This window comes from Malaclemys terrapin, chromosome 16, assembly GCF_027887155.1.
Source record: "Malaclemys terrapin pileata isolate rMalTer1 chromosome 16, rMalTer1.hap1, whole genome shotgun sequence".
Classification (NCBI taxonomy): domain Eukaryota; kingdom Metazoa; phylum Chordata; order Testudines; family Emydidae; genus Malaclemys; species Malaclemys terrapin.
This window is the reverse complement of record NC_071520.1, coordinates 12,580,548-12,606,223: the sequence shown is the minus strand read 5'-3', so window position 1 is coordinate 12,606,223 and position 25,676 is coordinate 12,580,548. Positions and strand designations below refer to the sequence as shown.

Here is a 25,676-nt window from a genome sequence, read left to right as displayed (position 1 = left end):
TAGCAATAAAATGGGATTTTGTATAAACATAAGACCTATTTTGATCTAATTTTTAGATTAAAAATAATTTTTAAATCAAATTCTTTAAAATAATGAGTATACAAAAGACATCTGCTTAAAGAGTTATACAGCAATATATAGTTAATAAGTACATAAAATCCAAAGAGGCAGTAGTTTTTTGAAGAAAAATGAACAGAAATGCTTAAAAAATATAAATGAACCTAATTCATTAACAGAAATTGGTATATAAGCAACATAGACAGATGTAAAAAATACAAATATATACATTTAAAAAGTAAACAGATTTCTTACCCACCATGCCTAGTGTTCAGAATTTTGTCTCTCTCTGGTACAAGCTGATTATATTATACGCATAAAACAATGTAAAGAATGCAGCTGCCTTTATGAGCACTTAATATATTAAGGTTATTAACTCTTACAGGAGAAACAAAGAACTCTGAACACAGGTCCTGGCAGGCAACAAGCCTTTCGGATTACTTTGAGAATGTATATATTTCTAATGCTTATCTCTACCCATGTATTCTGTTACAACAATTTAAGTTGCTAAATCATTTACTTGGTAAGGCATTTCAATTTTACTTAAAAAAAAAAATCAAAGTATTCTAAAATTAAACCCCCCACTTTACTAAGCAAATAACCCCAATATGCATTCAACAAAAGTACAGAAAGAAGTCTGGCATATATAGACATCGTTAAAGAGGAAATATACCGCTTGGAGTCATATGGGGATTATCTTGAGAAAACATCTACAAAAAAGCTCCCAAACAGGCATAAATCAGACAGCTACACCCAGCATACGAAAATAATTCATCTTACAGGAAGGGCACATTGTGAACAGAGTTTGACAGACAAAACAAAGTTACCAGAACAGGGAACTATTAGGAAATAGAGATATCAACAATCGTTAACTTAATTCAGTTTTCTGTCTTGCTGTCAAAGCAGCATTTCTTGAATACTGATAACATAGCAAAGAAAATGTAATTCATTTACATGTGATGGCGTACCCTGTATTTTTAATCTTGAAACCATGGACAATAATACAATAAGTACATACAAACGTCCTCTTTTTAAGACTTTGGATAGTCCTCTGGGACAAAGTAGCATGACTTCATGTCATGAGTGCCATGTTGGTCTGGCTTTGCATTTGACTTCAATACATTTTGACACTTTTAAAGGCATGCATATCCTGATAGCAGGACATGGGATGGCTCTGTCAAAAATCCAGATGAGCATCAACCCTACAGAATTCATAGATGGGCGAGACAACCTGTTAAAATATTTTTTTAGCAATTTACCAAACACACATATGGGAACATTGGAGCTCTGTGTTCCACTAACAGAGATCAAAAGTTCGGGAGACTGGCTGGGAGTGTCCGGTTTTCTCTCTTCAGCTCCCAGCTGCCTTGGGTGGAGGGAGGCCCCCATGCAGCTTCCAGCTGCCACAGGCAGAGGGGGAACCCCACAGCTCCCTGCCACTGAAAACCAAGGAGCCGCAGCAGCAAAAGTCACAGACAGGTCACAGCTTCCGTGAATTTTTGTTTATTGCCCATGACACGTCCGTGACTTTTACTAAAAATAACCATGACAAAATCTTAGCCTTAACTATAACCCATGAGACAATTAATGAGTGAAGATACACACCTGGAAATTTCGTTTAAATATTAATTATATAGTGTGTCAAATATTTGATGGGAGGAAGCCAGTGTTTAGGGTGAAGAATGCACTGCTGGGAATGGCTGAGGTAACCAATCGCACTGTACTAGCCTGTGCGTGGTACTAGTCTATAAAAATGAATGGTACTTACAGTAATTGACAAGGCTGTTGATAGTGAAACATTAGAATTCTGATATATTACAAGCTAAAGTTGTTAGAATGAAAATGAAAGGAATGATCACAATTTAATAGCAGGCGCAAGCTGCATAAGTGAAGAGTTTCTAAAAGCTGATTGCTGCACATTCAGGAGACAGAAACGAGGTGGCTCATAAAAAAGGCCATCTACTGTCACGAGTCAGACCTGGAAGAGTTGCATGTAAAACTGGCCAATGTCAGTAAATGTTCATTCCACACAAATCAATTTGCTGTTAATTACATGTTGCATTTGTAGAAAAAGCTAACAATTCTTTTAATGTCAAATTAACAATGAAAAAGTCATGATGAAATATGACTATTAGGATTTCGTTTATGAATCTGTTCTGAATAATTAATATAATTTCAATTTAATTAAAACCACTCTGAAACAAAACAGGTAGCTATTGAAATCCATACAAACAAAAACTGAATCCTTTCAAGGGTCTTTATAAGGGAAAGTAAAGAAAAATATACAGATGCTCAGGATACCCTCAACCTTTTGAACTGGGATTATCTATGGAATATTTTTAATAAACTTTGGCAGCAATTTTTTAAAGACAGAGTAACTGTGTAAATAGCTACTACATTCAGAAAAGTACCAGGAATTATTTGCTTCGGGATAGCAATTCTTGAACGCCAGTGGAAAAATGTACATTTCATGAGAATTAGTCTCTCTCCTCATCATACATGCATCTTTTTGATAACGAACATATATACTGAAATGAACCAAGGTTTTGTATTTCAGCCTCTCTGAAATTCCTAGTTTTTGTGGGTCCAAGTCATGCTCAGTATTTGTATTTTTTCTCAATAAAAAAAAAGGTGAAAGCACCAATACCCACTTTACTCTTTATATTAAAGATACCAATTACAAGCCAATAGTAGCATAAGTTTTACAAGAAGTAAAGCTAATGAAGTAGAATACATACCTTGAACAGGGATTTCTGCATAGCTTGGTCTTTTGTCTGACAAAGGTGTAAGGGGTTTGGAGGAGGATATTGGTCCACTTATAGAATGCCTCTGAAATAACAAGATATCATATAACAACATATTTAATTTGAAGATAAAGAGGAACCATCAAAATGGACTGTAAAGCAAGTAACCTCTAGATCTACCCGGATCGGTGGGCAGTGATCGATCTAGTGGGGATCGATTTATCGTGTCTCGTCTAGACATGATAAATCGATCCCCGAACGCACTCCCCGTCAACTCCAGAACTCCACTGCTGTGAGAGGTGGAAGTGGAGTCTATGGGGGAGCGGCGGCCGTTGATCCTGCGCCGCGAGGACGCGAAGTAAGTCGATCTAAGATACGTCGACTTCAGCTACGCTATTCTCATAGCTGAAGTTGCGTATCTTAGATCGATCCCTCCCCCCAATGTAGACCAGGCCTTATAGTAGTGTCAGATGTGGCATAAATATGTTCAGGTTGGTATAAGGCAACATGCAAAGAGAATTCATTCTCATTTTTGCTTCTGTGAGATATATAAAGAAGGCCTGAATGTTACTTTTTACCTGAGACCTGATCTACACACAGACATTGCACCAGTTTAACTAAAGTCGCAATATTAAACCCATGCAGCTGTGTGTATAAAATGTGGAAAGAGTCCACACAAAGCTGCACGGGTTTAATATTGCAACTTTAGTTAAACCGGTGCAACTTCTATGTGTAGACAAGCCCTAAGTCTTATTTACCAAATGATAGTAGGTTTGACATTCCAGGCACCAAGGAACTGAAACCTGAATCAAAGAGTGATTTTTATTCAGAATGAGTTAGGTTTTGTTACCACCTATTTAATTTGAAGCACTCTACAAACAGCTAAAAGTAAATATCTTTGTTAAACATTTATCATACCTTTATGATATCAATCTAATTATTTTCCATATGAAGGTCCTCTGAACTGCAGTTCTACTCTGAAAGGTAACTATGTAAAATTGGCACAATTTTAATAGATTTTTTGACCTGTGAGAATTCAATGTCCCGTCTTTTTAGTGATACAAGTAAGTTCTCACTGCTCTTTACAGATCCTACTCAACAAAAATTGAACTGGATTTTATTTTTTTTCTTGTTCAACTGAATTTACTAAATTCAAACCAGTTTCACCCGTGGAAACTCACTGGAAAAAAAACCGGGGAACTCCAAAATGCCATTTCTACTCTCACTTTCAGAGTAGAGCTGCACTTTAATGTTGATTTTTTTGATATGTTGACTCCACCATGTCCCATATTCTGTCTTTGGGAGACCTCACATTCCCTTCAAGCACAGCCTCCTGGATATCATCATTGAGGAACTACACCAACTACTTTCCTAGTATTTTTCTTTGTAAACATTTACATATTTTTAGCTGTAATGAATCTTTACTCTCTGAAAAGAAGGAAAGCCAGCATTGTGTGATCCGATAGTGTTCCACCGATCGCATGCAAATCATGTGTGGACTATTTTTTTGGAACCAATAGGCTATATTGTGGAAATACATATTTATTCTGAAATCTGGATTTTGCATGCAGCATGTTGTCATTCCGCAACTACAGGTCTGAATCTGCCTTGTTTACAGAAGTGTCAATCTGCAGTATATTCCAATGAAGTTAAAACACACCCACTGGATGCACACACTATTCTTTCAGTAGTTGAACAGTTCGATAATCATACTCTACATTCACTGAGACCAGCTGTTAGTCTTTCCTGATTCCCTCTGTAAATTATTTGCATTATTTCCTGGAAAATTATATTTGGTTTCAAAATATCTAATCCAAGTTATAGTATACCTTCATTATTTACTTACCTTGTCCCTCTCACATTTAACTATTTGATCAGCCCACTAAAGAGTTTAAAATGAACATCCTGTCAGTTTCCCATCTGGCCCATGCTAAGATAAGATGGCTAAATGAGTCGGCCCCCTTATCTTCAGGAGATTAAAGGCTCAGGTGCTTCTCATGCCAAGTCATATAGACCAGCTAAACTCAAAGATATGATAAAAAAATTAAACCTTAAGTATAGAGTTCGCAACATGTGCTTGCATACACAGGATTACCAGGCTATTGACTCTAGCGTGGCTCTCATATATAACAACCTTTTTGCATTGGCAAGAAAATGAGAAAACTGCCAGTGTCCAGGAGTCTAACCCGCATAATACAGCAAGAGGAATTGTATTTCATCACTTCATTATCAGATTATCTATGGGATCCTAAATGCTATAAAGATGGATATTTCTTCATTTAAACATGCTGTCAACTGCAGATCAAGTAAGCCCTGAAAGAGCTAGTTCTAATCCATGCATGAAATTGTTTCTGATGGCTCATTTTAAAAGCTAATGTTCTCCACTTATTCAGAAACTTTAACCACCACGTCAGAGTGAATTTCCGTATTTTACCAAGGAAATAACAGCTATAACTGAAAGAAAAGGATAAAATTCAAAGAGGAATAAATACATTTTAATTTGGCTAGGCACTGTGTACTCAGATCACACACAGTCTCAACTCAATCAAGGCTTCCCACTGATGTCCTGGGGGCTATGCACCTCCCAAATATTAAACATAATTGTATCTGGCCTGCCAAAATTGAGAAGCCAAAACTCTTGGTGGTACAGCAGTAAGGGTTGTAAGATTTAAACCTAAACCTGTCCCTTATTTCTCTACGATCCCCAACCCCTCACCATCTTAAAAAAAACAAACACCCACCCTCTTAGGGCTTGTTTTTAAACACTTTCCTCTACCAAGGATCATCAGGCAATCACCTGCTGCACTGCCTATCTTTGAGCTAGCATCTGTGAGCACTCCAGCCCTCTCAGCATACAGCAGTGGTTTTCAAACTGGGTTATGCGAGCTCTTGTCAGGGGGTATGTGAGAAAAATCCTGTCATGGTGGATAATACATTTTATTTAGGAAGACTTGGCAATCTAAACATAGGCATATTATGACCCTATTTCAGATGAGGGCACGTATTAGACTATATTATTGGAAAGGGGTACGCAGCCTGAAAAGTTTGAAAACCACTGGCATAGAGGATGAAGGAAGACCTCCCTTTCCAATTCTACCATTCTCAAAGACTCCACATTAGTGGAAACCTCCCCCACCTCCAGGAGAAAGCTCCTGCTAAAGCCTATATAAACATGGAGCCCCCACAGTACTCCTAGCCTGGAAGCAAGGGAACACAGCTCCACACCTCCACCTACCCATGTTTCAGTACTACTTCCCCAACCCCCATGTTCTCCTACGTACAATACTTTAAAAACAAACATTCTTTGAGATAGGGTCAGAAAAGTGACTGGCTTACTCAGCTGGCAACTTTCGGTTTTCTGCTTTTTACTTCTGTTGGTACTCCAGAGCCAATACCATTCTATCCAGCCATGTCTACTCTAGCCAGTTTCCCCTAGAATTTTCAATCATTCATCCCACCAGTGTTTGCACTAATGTAGACAGGCCACAGATATTCTGGGAAATTTTAGGGGGAAATGGATCAATTGAATTATTTACCGAGTTCCAACCAGCAACATCTGTACTAGCCTACTAAGACAGTGACATGCAGCATAGGGGTCACAAAGGGAATAATCTGCCCTGCAGAACCTTAATTACACATGATGAGGTGCAAGAAACAATTTTGCTTGACTGAGACTATGATGAGCATAAGGAATGGTGTTACACACTTGTAAACTACACTCGTTTGATATAGAATCAGACACCAGTACAGAACCCGACTTTAAAAAAAACAAAAGAAAACCCACCAGTCACTGTTGGGACTAGATTTGTCACTAGAACTGCGCTTTAAGTGTAACGTTAACTGTCTCCTACAAGCCAGTTCTGAGGAACTGGACACGTCAATAGTCAAAGCCCACAATACCGAAAACAAAATGTTATCAAAAGGACAAAAGGGATACACACATCTTCAATATAGACAATGAAGGATGCACAGATGTGAGCCATAATGTTAAATATTGGTATTAAAGACTATTTGCAATCTGTATTCTGTAGCTCCTATTGGTCACTTTTCAAACTACATTAAGAACTGGCAGGAGGAAAGGGGTGGGGGAGTTGAAGTCAAGCTCATTTGAATGAACTGTATAATGAAAGATATCCACGGTCTTAAATAAACTGGACTTTCCATTCAGTGCTGTTCCCAAAAAGTTAAGGTATTTTATAAAAATATACTTGCTCTTTATATAAAAAATAAATTTGATATAAATATACCAGATACTATATGGGAGTCAGAAAAATGTACATTGCTGTTTGCCAGCGAGGGTGCAGGCTTATTCTAAACCACAGCGGAGAGCTAAAAACAAAACTAAAAATGCCTAGAAACACTAACAGTGGGGGGAAAAGTATTATTGATATTTACTTTCAAATATAAGTACAGATTAATTTAACCCTGGAGTAAGGATGAATTTGGCCTAATATATTTAACAACAAAAAAGTGGTCTCAGAATTACAAATAAGATTTACTATGCTAGGAGAGGAACAGCAAGTGCACAATCTCACTAACAATAAGAACATTTAGGGTCAGTTACTTTTTTCTCACTGCCATTTCCAAGCTGAAGGCAAAAGTTCTGCTCGATAGTAAGGATCTCCTGCTTATTATCTGTTAGCATAAATAATTAAGTTAACAGTTTCAGACATCAAAAATCTAATTTTAAATGTTATGGTGTTGGTACTTTCTTAGGTTAATGCAGAAATCCATCATGCAGAAAACAATTTGATTAAGTTAGGCTTCCTGGAAATCATCCAGGGTAGAACAATGGGAGTTACTAATCAATTCATAAAGAGAAATAGAAACATACCCGATCCTTTTAAAAAAGGAAAGTAATCTGCATGTACAAAGTTTTTTCAATTTGAGAAGCAGAATGGTGATGGACTGAGTTAGACCGTTAACCTCCAAAGATCGTATTTTAAGTCCCTGGTGGACACTGGTAAACATTGCTAAACCATAATCCTGAGTACCTGAGGTTAGCTGTAAAAAGTGTGTGGGGAAGCCAGCACACATTACCAATCTCTGTCTGCTTATCTGTAAGTTATTATATATTTATATTACAGTAAAGCCTAATTACAGAGGGCCTAATCAGGACTGGGTCCCATTTTGCTAGATGCTGTACAAACAGAGGCAGACATGGTCCCTGCAATGAAGAACTTACACTCTAAGACCCTAGTGCTATTAGTCCAGGTTCATGAGAATTAAATATACTTTTTTAAAAATAGTGCTTTCCAGGAAGAAAAAAAGAAAAAACTATGTATTCACTTTTTCTCTTAACCCTGTTTAATCAGTTTTCTAGCTACTGGGAGGGAAATATACTACACTTAATTCCCCATTGAAGGAGATATCTTTTGTACTTTTACATTGAGTGCCTCACTCAGACATTCAGATGAAACCTCATCTACACATGGGAAATTTTGCAAAAATTCCCCATTATTGTCAACACCAGTTCAGATAAATCAATGTTAGGAGCCTTAGTGTAACGGGGCTGCCAGCTGTCAACTAGACCTGCTTTGAGCTAGATGGCAATGATTACAATATAAGTAGCAAGTCAACTCTAGGGCTCCCATTGTCGCAAACACCAGTAGAGCGAGGGAAAAGTTAGAAACTGAGGAATTTTTGTTATCACAGTTTAAGGAGAAACAGTGACAATCAAAGAAATACTCCACTTTGACTAAATCTTATCGCCCTGCCTATGTGCTTTGGGCTGAGGTGAAAATGGAGGGGTGAAACACCAGGCTGGGCTGCACTTGCCGATGTCACTTATCAGCACAGAGCAGGAAAATGCATGTAAGACTTGAATGTTGCAGTCGAGTCAAAAGTAATTTAAAATACTAGATTAAACATAACCCCAGTTTGCTCAGCAAAGTTAAATATGACACTGGCATTTAAGCCCAATGTTTGTGACATCCTCCTACTGAAGTGACACTGAAGTATAGATAGATGCCTCTTTTCCTAAAGTGTTTTGCAACATAGGTATGCACTGCTAAACAGCTGCTCTACTCCACCACCATGTTGACTGCATTTTAGTGGAGGTCATAACGATTCCTAGATATGCTGCAGTAATTACTATGCTTTGAAATCCTTATAGGTGCATAAAGTAAGATTAAAAATGTTAAATTATACAAAATGTTTAATATTCACACATTAGATTTGCCAGGGATGCATGACACACGTAAGATAGTTTGAGTGCTGATAAAATGGATCCAATCACAGACACCAGCCTACCAGTAATCTAGGGAAATGAGGAGCTCAGCAGAAAAAGGAAAAGAGGAGAAATACCTCTCCCAACAGCCAGGACTGGACTGAAGAGAGAATACGAGTAAGAACAAGAGAGACACCTTAACATTTTCCTTTTCTGAATTGGAAGAGTGTAGTAAGATATTGCATTGAAAATATTAAACAGCAACATGCTATAATTGGGCTGTGATGTTCTATCACACAATGATACTGACTCGGATCATCAAGGGAGGTTAAGGGAGGTATGCCTGTGTTTGCATCTGGTCTTAAATGCAGATGGGTCTCACTCCAAAACCTGGTTTTGACAGTCTGTCCATCTTACCGGAATACCAGGATGGGTATAAATGGGATTTGTGTTGGCATACAGATTGTCACACTGACCCAGAGTCTCTGCTTGATCAGCTAAGTGCTACCACAAAGAAACCGAGTCCGCAAGGGTATGGATGTCTACCCTGCCACACAGAGCATGCTTTCCACAGCACGTAGATATGTGGTAGCTCTGCTCAAGCTAGGTCACTAAAAATAGCAGCGCGGCTGCAGCAGCATGGGCAGTGACTCAGGCTAGGTACCCAAGTATGAACCAGGGGGTCAGGCATGATTGAGCTGAGGCAGCTAGCCCAAGCTACTGCTTGTGCCACTGCAGCCACACCAATATCTTTAGCGTGCTAGCTCAAGGTTACTTGTTCTAAAGGATTTCAGTACTTGGGCAGTGGACAACTCTTCTAGCTTAACTCAGATCTCACAGCCACGATGACAACCTTGGAACTGTCCCAGGCAGTCACACTCTTAAATCTTGCTTTCCCACTGTAACTAAAGAAGGAATAATGAACAGAATATGAAGGCTGACATCACAGGTAGGGGAGACTCGATAGAAGACAAATTCTAAGAAGTAGGCTGAACTGAATTATTTAGTGCCTTGAAGGGGAAGACAGTAGAAATCAATGTGGTAACATGATGGACATTCTCTGAACCTCATTACATCATTCCTTCACTATAATTGGCTGTTTAGATATAATGCAACATAAATAAGGTCAACACAGAAAATTCTCTTTGCATAGTTACACACATTCAGTAAAACCACATATTTTCAAAAGAAATTAGAGGCAAAGTTGCTCTGTTACACTATTACGTTCCTTTTTCAGGAAGTTACTTCCACTCCAGAGAACATCCCACTTCTGACATTCTACTTGTGCACCAGAAGTGCAATTCAAGATTCAAATTATAGCAGACAAAGAACCTCAAATGAAGAGTAGCAAGCAGCACGCGCTAGCTCCCCACTAGTTTAAGATGTTATTTTGGTTACAAAGAACTGAGGTTCATGGTTAATTTATGAATAAATAAAGCAAATAAGCCTCAGGCTACAGTGAAAAGACTTTGGTGTTGCCAAACTTCTAGTCTAGCCTTTCAGAGTGTGAGATTAAGCGTGCTCATTTCATGAACAAAGAAAAAAATATAAAGGTAGATCAATGCCGACTGAACCCCCAGGTGACACAAAGCTAGTCAGATCCAGCTGTCTTCTGAAAACACTGTCACTGCTGACTTAACAACAGAAAGCAACAAATTTTCTGATTAAAACATCTAATTTCTCCCCTTTTGTTGTGAAGCTATTTGAGTCTCAGTGTGAAGGGATATGACTTATCAATAACTGCACTATAAAATGCTGCCATGTTTGGACAACAGGTTTCAAACATTATTCTTTCACTGCCACAAGTCAGGGTTCAAAAAAGTGCTTCCTCTCACGTCAACAATTGTAAAATTGTGCCACCACATATTACAATAAATTGGTAGCATTTCTGGCCTGCGATACTCTGAATCTAATAGAAGAAGTACTGATAAGTGAGCATACACTGTCACTGAAGGAAATGGGCACTGCCAGTTCCTCAAAATGCTTCATCCTGCCAGCAACTTCTACCTTTACTCTTATCTGTTCTGAGCCTAACCCTGTTGGCTATCGTCCACGTCCACACCTCATCCTGAAACTGAGAAAACAAAACAATGGTGTCCAGGTTCATAGAAAGCAAGACCGAGCAACACGCTCAGTATACTGATAACTATGCAATCCTGTGATACTTGATGTTCTCCCCTGCAGTTGAACGAAGGGGTGGGAGGCTGGAAAGGGGACAGAGAATCTAGGGTACATCAACACGTTGAACATAACTCTCTGTATCCCTATATAATGAATAAAAATAGCCAACTTATGACTTCATCCCTCTAATACAGATCCTATAGTGAGGCCCGCAACACTGATAAATTTGTATCAAAGGCTGATGACCAATCCCACACAGATGCATGACCTCTATCGCCCAAAGGAGACAAAGGACTGAAAACTGACAGATGGGTTCAGAAAGATTGAAGTTAGCCTTCCATGTTACAAGAATATCAATTCACAGTAGCACAGGAATACTTAGTATCCAACTACAGAATTTTGTTTTTCAGTGTTTCTTACTCAATGACCCCCCTCCCCCCAAAAAACCTCTACAAGTTACACATGCATTAAACAAACCTTTGATAATTTTTTTAGTACTCCAGTTGGTTAAAGATGGCACATAACCAAACAGTGCATGCAATAAGATGTTCCTTCATTATCATATACCCCCAAAGAAAGTAACTTATTGCTTAAAGGGGCAGTCAGAAGTGATTTGTCGACATGGGAAGCAAAGTTGGCCCTGACAACATCCTTGGAAATGGGGAGGGAAGAGAGACAGACTGCCTCTGTATCAGCAGTAAGATATGGGGGAGAAGTTGTTTCACCCTAACAGAATTGGGCTTGAAGGGCAATAATTTTTTTTAAAAGTGCCCTTAGGCTGTATCAGTCCCTTTGTCCAACTCTACATTTCAGAAACTATTTACCTGAGGCAATATTTTACTACAGTTGCCAACAAAGTCAATCAGTGTCTGTATAATACCATCATCACCTTTTGCATGATTTCTTTGACAAAGGATTAAATACCATCACATGGACTTACCTGCATAGGAGACACTGCAGCTGCTGGGGGTGTTTTCATCGGGCTTGGACTGAGAGGAGTGCGAGGAATTGTGGCTGTGGCAGGGCTTGGAACTAATGGAAAAATAAAAAGGAAGCTATCCCAAATGCCGCATGGTTTTCAGTCAAATGGAGAAGTGGCCGTATAGCCACATGTCAAGACAACTGTTTAAGGGCAGAACCTGACAAGTGTTTTGTTTGCTTACATTGTGCAGTGCTCATTTTTTGGAAAGCAACTTTGAAAGTTTCAAAAATGCTCGAGTACTATGTTGGTCACCTCCTAACATGAGCCTGCACTATATCAAAAATAGAAACCATATAAAACTATTTACAGTATCTAGCTGTTCACAAAAAAAATCCCTCCGCTCCCCCCCTTAACTGCAAGTTTTACATACCAAAAGTGGCTTTGGTTTTCTAGTTTAGAGGGTTACATTCTTCGTTGCACCTCTAGGAAGTGTACATTGCACGTATCGGGGCTCCATACTTTCCTCCCTTTCCCCCACAAATTGTCTGTGTGACACCCACCCATCCATCTTTATTTCAGATACTCCCTGCAACCAGCCTTCATGCCGGAGCCTCTAACTCACATTCACCCATGCTAGGGTCCTCCATTCCCCACTCATTAACCCCTCTGCCGCATTTCAGGGGGTTGGATTATCCCCCATGTCATCCTCCCCACATACCATCACCCTCATTTCGCCACCCATGTCAAGGGCTGTGTGCCCCCCTCATTCCCTACTAACCCCCATATCAGGGTCCCCCATTTTCCATCACCAGGGAACCCTATTTCCTCTCCCTACATGGTAGGAGCTCTGTGAACACCTCCATTGCACCCACCATGCCACCTATTACCACTCCACCATTCTAATTTCCTTTCTTTCTGTTCTGGAGAAGCATTCAGGGAGTTAGCATTTTCACACTATATTGGGAAAAAGGCTAGAGCTAAGATAAGGGATAATGTTAACGGCTGCCACCAACCAGTTATTTCATCTACAAACGATCACAGAGGTAGTTGTAGTTGCTGGGTCTGCTAACCAGATGCAAGGAACTGAGAGTCCCCTTCATCTCCCCCCTCCAAATTTTCCAAATTTCAGATAGAAGTGCCATCAACTTGTGTATAAATCTCATTTTGCCAAGCCAGTCAGCTGATTCCCTAATTGCATGACTAGCAAATGATGTAAATTTCTTACCAGAAGGATAGTTTTTATTTGTCTGAGCAATCAGATCCTTATCCAAAGCCACAGATGAGCAAGTTTTCTGCTGATTCACTCATGTTACTTCCTCCTTTTACTAGAATTTTTTGCACAATTATTATGAACAAAAACATGAACAGCCCTCAAATTAGAACTGAGGAGGTTGAAAACGACAAAGACAAACACTAACAGGGAGAACACAAATGTAGAAATATGACAATCTACAGAATCTCCATAAAATTTATAGATTATACTGAATCATATGACAGGTCTTCAGGCGGTGAGCATAAAAGTGGGTTGCCATTTACATTACGGCTGCTTATATCACTCTGATACCGCTAAGGGACCTTAAAGTGCATGTAAATGTAATTTAAAATGTAATTTACACCCACATTAAGACCCCTTTATACTACCAAGGCAACGTAAAGCTGTCTTAATGTAAATGAGACTAAGGGCTTGTCTACACATTGGGGAAATGTTCTCTACAGGGGATGTGATTTCTAAAGCACACTAATGCGTTGTACGTTAATTGGTCTGTGTAGACCCTACTGGTGCATACTGAAGGTTCCCTAGTACAATTTAATGTAATACTGTTTCAAGCACTGGTATAGTGCACTAGGAAACTTTTAGTACACACCAGCAGGAGCTACACAGACTAATTAATGCGCAATGCATTAGTGTGATTTGGAAATCACAAGCCCAGAAAATGCATTATTTCACCATGTAGATAAGCCCTAAATTTGTATAACAACTTCACAAACAGGACCTTAAAGTCAGGCTCTAAATCTACATGTCTCATTTCCTAAAGTGCTGAGTGCCCAATAGTTCCCACTGAGCTAAATGGGAGAAGTAGGGTCGACAGTTCTCTGACAGGCACTAAAATATGGATTTTAGGAGCTCAGGCTTTTTTTTTTTTTTTAAAAACTTGGTGCTAGTCATTATATAGCTTCTAGGACGCTCATTTGGGGGGCATGTATTAATGTCAGTGTCTTAATGGGAGTACTGAATATCCTTAAGCTGGGGACACAGCTGAGTGTACAATTGGTATTATATTCCTGTTGAGTGACAGTGCTGAATCACAAAGCCTCTAGTGTCCAAATCACTAGGTAAGTGACAGTGAGGGATAGAGAACATTCAACCCCTGGGGTTGAGGAGAAAAGAGGAAGAGAAAGGATAATTACTTAACAGTAATGTACCCCAGTAATGTAATTTAGTGTACGTGGGTTTGTTTCAGACCTTGCTATTGTACTGTCATCCAGCTGAATTTTGAATCAGCCAGAACATCAGAAGCATACATGTCAGCATACACAAACTTCTAACTTTGTATAGCTACTACACTGGCTAGAAGTAATTACCTTGTGAGGCACTGTCGAAGGATTTGATTAGTGTTTTTACGGTGGGAGTTGGCTCCGAGGAAGTGGATGACCTGCGACTCAGCCCCATTCCTTGTCTCAGAGCTGCCAAATCCCTTTCTACAGCATTCATGTAATTGTATACCCGGCCACGTTCCTCTTCCTGCCTGTAAACAAAAGCTAGGTCATCTTAGCCACATCAGAAAAATATTTTCTTTATGTCAAAAGGCTTAAATGTAAACACAGGAATTGAGCTCATAACTCTACTCATTATATTAACCTACTTTGCTATTTGTTGTAATTTAGATTTAGATTAACAGCCTTAAATACCAGTCAACTTCTTTAATATCTGTCAACAAGAGATCTTAAGAGAACTGAAAGGCTTTTTACCTATCAAGAGTCAAGTTTAGGGTCTTGTGTTTTCTAGTGAGTTAAACTTCAAATTTGCCATAGATTAAAAACTAATCCACTGAAATCATCAAAATAAGAAACACCTTTACAATTATTTTTGAAAGGGACAAACTTTTTTATTCCAGGGGGGGCGGGGAATATATTTTTAAAGTTCAGCTTTGAATTGAGACTAAACTCTAGTTGCAACCCAAAGGACACTAAGGTTTTAGAATGGAAGGGACCTTTCAACCTAAGTTTATGTTGGTTATGACATTCACTGTCACTCTGATGGAGAAACCATCCTTCTGTCTGGAGAAAGCCACCACCACCCCCCCCCCCCCCCCCCGCGGATCTGAGGGGTTATTCATTGCCTCAGTTTCAGATCAAATACCATGCTAACTACATTTTTCAACAGCAGCTATACCGTTTCTCTTCTTTTGGAATCTTACAACAAGTTTTTAAAGAATCATTTTCAGTTACCTTTGAGTTCTTTGTTCTTAGGAAATCAATTACCGGTAGATTATTTTACCTCCTTTACCTATTTATCTGCAAGCAACATGGATTTAGAAAGCCGTTCTGGAAACAGTATCAGAACAAACCAAGCAATAGGCTTCCGACATCCAAAAGCGTGACTACTGCATAAAAGGCTTGTTTTCAAGTTGACATTTGGTAGATGATTCTGTTACATTGTTAACACTGATTCCAAGGAGAAATCAATTCTAGCTGATCTGCAGCCAGTACATTTATTATTCCAATATATTTTACCCACCAGGGCAGTGAATTGATACTGCAAAGTCAAGCCTTAGCGTCAACAAGGGGATTCAAACACCTCACAATTAGTCTGATTCATTTCAACTTAATGAACAGATTTTCTAGATATGACGGATCCTTGTAATGCAAAGCATAAATTACAAACTTCCTATTTTGAAAATTCAAAGATTAGGTTAGAAATTCCTATCAAAAGTGGGTGCTATGACATTTTGACTTAAGGCATTAATCTCTCTAAACTCCTGGTATGAGTATCTCCTAGGCCAATAGTAATCAGGAGTTTTACTACCTGACAGCCTATTCAAATTGGTAGCTTCACTTCAGATTAATCTGCTTTACCCTCACCATCCAGGTCATCTCTTATTTTCAATTATATCCTCCTCCAGTCTGCTCTCTACATCTCACATATGCAGCCTGTGCAAAATTCCACTTCAAAAATAATTTCTCTCAGCCCACTCTGGTGTTCAAGTGTTTCCTGCCTCAAAGATTTATCTGTATTTACAAAGTGTTTATCAGTGTTAATTTACATGGCACTTTATCGAAGGTTTTAATAATGGGAACATGTATACACATCACAAACATCGTAATTGTAACTGCTGAGTCTCCAGTCTGAATCAAAAGGACCAAATAGCCATGGATCCAAACAACTCTTCAACTCCTAGAGAGGACTAGTAGTCAGGATTCAGGTAGATTGGCAGGACTGGGAAAAACATGGATTGTGTCTGAGCTGTATGTGCTATGGATTCATTGAAGACTGAATTTTGTGTTTTTTTGAAAGATGCCCGACTGATGTAATTAGGATCACTGAAAAATCACTACTACAGAAAAACCTCCACAACCAGTTGATTATGAGGCAAAGGCTTATTATTGAAGAAAGTTGACAGCAACTGCAGAAAATCCTAGTTGCCTGTTTTCCAAAGTGCCGTAAGTATATTTAATTTTAGATAAGAAGCATACTGTTTCAGCTTCTGCTCAATATATAGGAAAGTCTCTTTTACAGGTGAGGCTTTTAGTGATTGGTTTCTCATTATATTTCTTAAATAGCACACTGCTGGAAGTTCATGGAATAAGCTATGCAGTAATACTAAGATTATTTTCTGATGGTATTTTTGGAAAAAAAATTAATTACTGTGCAATTACAGGCACCACTGTGCTAGTCACTGTATAAATTCAGCAAAAAGCCTATCCCCTGCTCCAAAGAAACTAAGCACTACGTATCTGACTGGGACAAACTCCTTTCCTTTGAAACTGACTAATCATAGTCATTTGTAAACTCTAGCCTCAAAAAAATTAAAGCCATAAGTAGAAATCAAATACCAGATGCGAGAATGCCCCGGTTTAAGTAGGTTGTATGCCTTCTAATATTCCAAGAGATATGGTTCACATTACCAGTCTATGTAGATTACCTAGAAGTAATCATCTCTTGTAGAACTCCTAGGGATTTCTGTCTCAATTCAAGCTATAACAGGTCACAAGTGAGAATCTAACATCTTTTATCTGAGTAGCCTAGTTGTCAAGAAACAAACCCTCTCTTCTCCATAGTAAGATAAGCTTGTGTTTTGCTCCCCCCTAAAGAGCCTGGCAGCTAAGCAAAATATACTTGCAACAGCACAGAAGAGACATTCATTGCTTGCTTTCCATGCTCTACTCAGGGAAGCTAAGCCCAAGTCATGGACTCTTATTTGTGACTAAAAACAGACAAATGACTTTCCTTTTTGTGTGTGCGCGAAAGTGCCAAAACAGGTACACTTCCTCCATTGCAGAAAATTAAAAAGCCAGCTATGAAAAAACCACTCTTACAGGTTTGCCCATTCTTTCAGAATTGTTCCTAGAAGTATGCAGAGAGATCTTAGGCAGAAATGATCTTGCCTCAAAATGACAGTCTCGCTCTGTGACTTTCCATGAGTCTCAACAGTGACAGTTAAGAAATTAACGCCTCAAATTGTGTAAAAGCAATAAAAATACATAACTCCATTTTCATTAACATACTTGCGTGACTTTATTTCTTCCAGCTCTTTAGTAAGCTTTTCATTTTTCTCCTGAGACTCATGCAGTCTACGCTTTAGGTCCCCTATCTCCTCTTGGGCCTCAGATTTGATATCATTTGCTATGACCACGGCAGTCTGTAGATCAGCTTGGAACTGACGCCATTCTGCGGACTCCTCCTATAAATAACCAAAACTGTAAACAGCAGCAACTAGGAGTTTGAAATCAAAGAATTATCCTGATGCAAAGTTCCACTGAACTCTCAGAGTGGAAGATTTAAGTGGGTGGTAAAAGTACTCATATTTGACAGTCCAAAAGTAAAACACTAAAGTTACAAATCTTAAATATGAAGATAATTTCATCAGTAATCAGCTTTGGGGTTTTGGAGCAGGAGCATTGGGGAGGTCCTAAAATTTCCTTTTCTTTAAAAAAGAAAAGATATAGTTAATTCTTTAATGGTTTAGTAAATTTATCCCAAGATGAAGCATTTAACTTCATCCTTGAGCTGATGCCCCTCTCCCCAGAATTATTCTAACGCTTTTAAACACAGTAATATTCACTTTCCCGCCCATTAGTAAGTCTGCCATGTGCTTTGTCTTTGGTATCTAACACCACCAATAATGCCCAGTAAGACCAGTTTCTACCTCTCTACATATTGAAATCCCAACACTCTTATACAGCCTAGAAACATTTCTGGAATATTTTTAGAGCACTGTGCAGGGAAAGACAGGCAGACTGTACTATATATTTTTATTGCTGGGTGATGTCTCATGTACCACTCTTATGGTGTCCCCCCCACCTCTTTTAATGCTTAGTTGCACACTGGGTTGTAGGTGTTAACCTACCCGTAGCCTCCTGTGAAGAGTCTTTATTTCTCTTTCCATGTCATGCTTTTGGTCCTGAAGTTTTTTAACTGTATCTGGAAAGATAAGTCAAATCCACTTTAAGATAACACCTTACTCAGTGATTTGTCTACGAAAGAGCAACTGAAGCCACTTGTGCAATTTTAAGACTTCCTGAAACCACCACTTATATTTTTCAAATTATATAATTATTAAATGAATGTCTAAGCATGAAGTTATTTAACAAAGCACACACTCCTGAAAGTGGGAAATTAGTGTGAACTAACTTGATGGGTATTAGGATTCCAGTCTCTGCCTTACCATGCACAACATTAAAAAACAAACAAACAAAAAAACTTAGTCACTAAAATGTTACCTGCAAGGTAAGCACAGTGACATCAGAGGATGCTGAATACAGGTTTTGATGCCATCAGCGTTTAAATGGATTTTCCCATTTAATAAAAATAAAAATAAAAGCTGCGTTACCACACCTACGGATTCACACTTCACTTCCCTGCTCCAAGATAGCTGCCATCAGGAATGATTCCATTCCTTGTTATTTCAACAGGAATAAGATTCCTATTCTAGCCCTGAAAAAGCTCCGATTCTTGTGTATCACAGCACTGTTTGAGATAAGCCGTATTTAAAGCATGAGGGGCAAACATTACAGTATATTCAATGAGATCATAATATGGAAGTAAGATGTTCATTTAAATAGGTCAGCAGCTACACAAAGGGTATGCAGCTTGACCACTACCAACTCCTAATCTGGCGTCTGACAGACTGACTCCTGTGATTATTACTCATTTGTTGTGTTATTCAATGCACAAGAGAACAGCATGATTGATTATTCCATTCCTATAATTGAGTAACTGATGAAGATACACATGGAATACATTTCTCATTCAGTACCACTTCACTGATCCTTGGTTCTTAGGGGCATTCTATTTCTATGGTACTGTATGCATATGTAAACTGTAAAGATTCAGGGCCTCTTGATTTGTAGGGCAAACTATGATAAATTATGTTTTTTAGTTCAGGTTCATTATGCCAGGAACAGTTGTGAAGCAAATATCTTCTGTGTATATTGGCAGCACTTTTCCTCACATGAAGGCTGCAGGTACCCAATGTATTAAGCTGTTTAAAATCCAAAACCTTGGCATAAACTAGAGTAGTAGGCACATGCTTTCTGATTATTCAGACACTCAATGTACATTAATTTAAACAACTAAATTGACAGAAGGTAAAATTGTGTGGTTCTTGTTCAGTTGTGAAACTTAACTTAACCAAATAAACACATTAGAATCATTTACAATTAGTTTCAGGGATAATTATGCAACACGGGATTCTTTTTAGAACCTTAAATTCTAACAATGCTCTTGCCTGCTTCCCCCCATTTTTAAAATTGATCGCTATATTTTGGTACCCAGAACAATCCCCTTGATTTCTTGGCGGAGAGCTGTTTTCTAACATTACGAGATATTTTTAAAATAGCGTACGGTAGACTAAATCAAAATGCCAAGCAAAACCACACACTTATTCACATGAGGATATTCCATTTCACATAATTGAAACTGGATACTAATTTGGAGACACTATTTGAGCAAAGACAGATTGATCTATAGTTCTTCTGGAGGCTGACAACTTTGGATTCATCAGCTTTGTTATGCCAATAGTCCTAACTACAGACACTTTTAATGCCACAGCTAATTTCTTTGTAAGAATGACATAAGCCCCTAAGTGGCTTGAAAAACAGTATTTCAGGCTTGGAAAAGTTCAAACACTTCAAACCAGACATTTTTCTACATCTATAGCTATCTCACAGGACTACATATTCTAAGATTCACATCTAGCTGACCTTTTAACATTGGATGTGGTAAGCTAATTAACAGTGAGGGTGACTCAAATCACATGGTACCATGTTACTTAAACTACAAAAAAAAATGGAAACCTTTGCTAGTCTTAGTACAAAAGGAGGAATTAGCATGGATACTCTTATTAGGCTGAAGCTAACATGCAAGGTTGCCTGTTTTAGATTAAAAGTGACAAAGTACAACTGAAGAATTTGAGAACAGAATTTTCAAGATTACTTAAAATGTACAATTTCTTCAATATTGAAAGTTGCCTACTGAGGGAGCCAGCAAGCCCTACCAAGCTCCCCACACTTGTTTGCAGCAGATTCCAGGAGCGTGGAACTCCAGTGGGGGGCCATTTATTTTTTTAGACAACTCAAAGGGAAATGGGTTTCATTTTTAAAAACAATTGTTTTTTTACTTCTAAAAATGAGTCATAATTTGTCTAAAAATAAACAAAAAATAGAAAAATAATCACAACAAACCAGAAAACCTAAATGCATCCTAGAGTTAAAGATTGGATAATGCCATTGTTTTGAGCTGTTTGTGAGATATGAGACACACCATTAAATGTTAGTACATTTGTGCTTTGAAGTTCAAAACAATGGCCTGAATATTCTCCAGCTACTATAAACAGTACAGAACATTTTACAGTAACAGTGTTTAGTTTTTTTCTAAATTCTATCAAGGGATGGGAGAAGAACATAGAATTGCCAACACCCAAAATTCAAAAATCAGGAGTGAGCACTCTAAAACACCATGCAATTTAAGAAAAGAAAATCATGGTTTTCCATCTTCTGTTTTTATACTCCCCTTAGCTATCCCAAATGCGTGCGCATCATTTAAATACATAAAATATACAGGCACCAACTTCCCTGTGTACCTACTCTGGGCTAACCCCCTTCTGTCCCCATGCACTATCCAGAGCCCATCCTGACCCTCAACAATCTCCAGGGTTTGAGAGAGTGAGGCTGCTGCTGCTGCTGCCAAGCTCCAAAAAGGGACTACTGCAGTATAGGGACCTCGTGATAACGCAGGCAGCGGCTATAGCTTCTAGAGGTAGAAAAGGGAAACCAGAGTTAGATCACTCAAATTTCCTGAGCCGCCTGCATTTTTCGCTATGTGAGATGGTTATTTCTATTTTTAATTACTTGCTTTAATAAATAAATATGTAAGTCAGTTGTACAAGGATATGATGTAACTGGAAATTAAGTGCTATTGCAATTTTAGATAACAATTTGTAACGAACTAGGTTATAGATGCTGGGTTTTAAATTGACTTATTTCAGTGTTAGAGTATTTCACTTGAATTTTACAAAACTGTGGAAGGTAAAGAACAAAATATTGAAAAATACTTAATTGTATTTTTATCTATAATTTTTTATAAATCCAAATTGGCACAAAAACTGTCACTATAAACAAAGTTTTTTTTAATGTTAACACCCAATCTGATTAATTTCAATACATTAATACATTTCAAATTTGTTAAAAATATTACAGTGCTAAGACATCCATATTATTTCATAATACATCATTTTAAACAAATTACAATCTGTGAACAATAATCACAATTCAGTTACCGCCGAATCCAACTATTCAGATCCACCGAGGATACTTTCAAGACTTTCTAAATTAAGATGCTGAAAAAACTAATTCTGAAGTTTTATCTGTTTGCATGCAGGTTTCTAGGTTTTGAATGCCCCAAGCCACATGATGAAAACAGTAATTCTACACCAGCTACTGTCACGATCATAACCTTGTTTTCTCCCAGGACGTTTACTTGAGATTTCCACTACTAAATAGTGGTTACATTTTTCAGTGTTTCATTGGAGAACAAGACTTTGAAATAATGGAAACAAGGCTTGCAGATGAATTACTGATGGCAGAACCCCCCTTTCAACATAAACTTCTGCATTTTGAAGAATAAGTACTGATTCCTCTGTTGTGACTGGAAACTAGCATGTGATGACTGATCACATGCTGGAAAATGACATGGTATAATGTCCAGCTAATGCTTTCTCAACATCAATTTTGCCATCATTTAACTGCAATTTCAAATCAGGGTTGTTGTTTTTTATTTTTTTTTTTAAGTCCTCACCAGCTTCAACATGAATTCAGAATCAAAGGTTATTTTACTGACTTTGATATATGGAGCAATTACTCAATAAGCTTCTTCAAACCAATTTGTCATCTTCTAACAAACCATGGAGTCTATTGACACTGCTTCCCATATTTTTATAATAATATTAGGATATGATTGTGTCATAATTAGGGCTGTCAAGTGATTAAAAAATTAATCGCAATTAATCGCACTGTTAAACAATAGAATATTAATTATTTAAATATTTTTGGATGTTTTCTACATTTTCAAATATATTGATTTCAATTATACCAGAATACAAAGTGTACAGTGCTCACTTTATATTTGTTTTTTATTACAAATATTTGCACTGTAAAAAACAAATACACCTGTAGCATTTTTCAATTCACGTAATACAAGTTCTGTAGCGCAATCTCTTTATCATGAAAGTTGAACTTACAAATGTAGAATTCATGTACCAAAAAATGCACTCCAAAACAACACTGTAAAACTTTAGAGCCTACAAGTCCATTCAGTCCTATTTCTTGTTCAGACAATCGCTCAAACAAGTTTGTTTACATTTGCAGGAGATAATGCTGCCCGCTTCTTGTTCACAATGTCACCTGACAGTGAGAACAGGTGTTTGCATGACACTATTGGAGCTGGTGTCGCAAGATATTTATATGCCAGATGCGCTAAAGATTCATATGTCCCTTAATGCTTCAACCATCATTCCAGAAGGTGTGTCCATTCTGATGGTGTGTTCTGCTCGATAATGATCCAAAGAAGTGCAGACTGACGCATGTTCATTTTCATCATCTGAGTAAGATGCCACCAGCAGAAGGATGATTTTCTTTTTTGGTTGTTTGGGTTCTGTAGTTTCCGCATCAGAGTGTTGCTCTTTAAAGGCTTCTGAAACCATGCGCCACACCTCATCCCTCTCAGATTTTGGAAGGCACTTCAGATTCTTATATCTTGGGTCGAGTGCACTAGTTATCTTTAGAAATTTCACATTGGTATCTTCTTTGCATTTTGTCAAATTCGCAGTGAAAGTAATCTTAAAACAAACAACATGTGCTGGGTCATCATCCGAGACTGCTATAACATGAAATATATGGCAGAATGCAGGTAAAACAGAGCAGGGGACATACAGTTCACCCCCCAAGGAGTTCAGTCACAAATTTAATTAACGCATTATTTTTTTAACGAGTGGTATCAGCATGGAAACGTCCTCTGGAATGATGGCTGAAGCATGAAGAGGCATATGAATCTTTAGCACATCTGGCATGTAAGTATCTTGCAATGCCAGCTACAACAGTGCCATGCGAACACCTGTTCTTACTTTCAGATGACATTGTAATTAAGAAGTGGGCAGCATTATTTCCCGTAAATGTAAACAAACTTGTTCCTCTTAGTGACTGGCTGAACAAGAAGCAGGACTGAGTGGACTTGTAGGCTCTAAAGTTTTACACTGTTTTGTTTTGGAGTGCAGTTATATTACAAAATAATCAACATTTGTAAGTTGCACTTTCATGATAAAGAGATTGCACTACAGTACTTTCATGATGTGAGTTGAAAAATACTATTTATTTTGTTTTTTTACAGTGCATATATTTGTAATCAAATATAAAGTGAGCACTGTACACTTTGTATTCTATGTTGTAATTGAAATCGATGCATTCTGTCTGGTGGGCAAATACAATCAGTCTATCTGGCTAGCTAGCTGTGAACAAGTCAATGAATGGACCATTAGGGAGAACAATAGGTCTTTGAAGATGCTCCCACCTTCCTGAGAAGTTTTCCAGGGATGCTTTGACACTGTAGGATCATGAGATCAAGTCGCCTGGTACTGGACTCCATAACAGAATACCAGTATTTTTACACTGGGGGAGGAGAGGAGAGGGGGGGGAAGAACCACACAGGCAAACAAAAACAAAGAGGAGTCTGGTGGCACCTTAAAGGCTAATAAATTTATTTGGGCATAAACTTTCGTGGGTAAAAATTCCCATTTCTTCAGATGCATGGAGTGAAAATTACAGATGCAAGCATAAATATCTGTAATTTTCACTCCATGCATCTGAAGAAGTGGGGGTTTTTACCCACGAAAGCTTATGCCCAAATAAATCTGTTAGTCTTTAAGGTGCCACCGGACTCCTTGTTGTTTTTGTGGATACAGACGAACAGGGCTACCCCTTCGATACCGGAAAACAAAGGATTCCCGCCATATGCCAAACCTATTTAAGGCAGGGGAGTGACAAAGAGCGTTCATTCTTCACTGAATCCCCGCCCAGGATGACTACTGGAAACATCTAAGAAACAAAGGGGGGGGGAGGGGAGAGGAGAAGAGCTGAGCCCAGACTGGAAAGGTGTCTGGCCTGTGAAAAATACCTGGAGTTTTAATCTGCAAACAAGAGCAGCTTGCCTTCAAGAACCAGTGAAATTTGCCTAAAAACAACATTTAGGGTGAGAAATTACTACTTGTAACCAGTTTCTTTAGTATCTTAAGCTTAGTTTGTGCGTTTGTTTCATTTGATACAGGGCTGGCTTTAGGAAGTGCGGGGCCTGATTCGAATACCCGGCGGCGGTTCAGGTCTTTGGCGGCACTTTGGCGGTGGGTCCTTCACTCGCTCTGGGTCTTCCGCGGCACTGAAGGACCTGCCGCCAAAATGCTGCCGAAGACCCGGAGTGAGTGACGGATCCGTCGCCGAAGTCCAGGACTGCTGCCAGGTGAGTAAAAAAATTAGAAAGAAAATTAGGGTGTGGGGCCCTCTTAGGCACGGGGCCCGATTCGGGGGAATCAGTCCTGTAGGTAATCTGCTTTGATCTGTTTGCTAGCCTTTTAATCACTTAAAATCTATCTTTTATAGTTAATAAGCTTGTTTGTGTAATTCATAATTGGGGGGGGCAAAAGCTGTGCATATCTTCCTCCACGTTTGGGGAGGAGGTGAATGTCACGAGCGTACACTGTACAGTTCTCTGTGCAGCGCCAGACGATACAATTTTGGGTTTACACTCCAGAGGGGGTGTGCACTGGAGTGGTGGCAATTTCCTAGCTGAAGCCTACCCAGGCAGAGCTGATTTCAGTGTCTGTGTCTTTCTGCAGCTGGGTGTGTTCCTACCTGTGTGTGGGCTGGAGGAGACTTGAGGGCTGGGCTCGGCAGGACA

General features: G+C 38.6%; 1 protein-coding gene across 4 annotated transcripts in view; it reads right to left on the bottom strand.

The window, feature by feature from the left end:
• SPECC1L (sperm antigen with calponin homology and coiled-coil domains 1 like) overlaps positions 1 to 25,676 on the bottom strand; it is a 102,397-nt gene that overhangs the window by 42,947 nt on the left and 33,774 nt on the right. For all 4 annotated transcript variants that reach the window (XM_054006057.1, XM_054006058.1, XM_054006059.1 and 1 more), the window contains 5 exons: positions 18,583 to 18,656; positions 17,741 to 17,916; positions 14,597 to 14,760; positions 12,032 to 12,123; positions 2,796 to 2,886 (listed from right to left, as the gene is read on the bottom strand). In XM_054006057.1, coding sequence (XP_053862032.1) covers positions 2,796 to 2,886; positions 12,032 to 12,123; positions 14,597 to 14,760; positions 17,741 to 17,916; positions 18,583 to 18,656 — 597 coding nt within the window. The remainder of the gene's footprint in view (positions 1 to 2,795; positions 2,887 to 12,031; positions 12,124 to 14,596; positions 14,761 to 17,740; positions 17,917 to 18,582; positions 18,657 to 25,676) is intronic.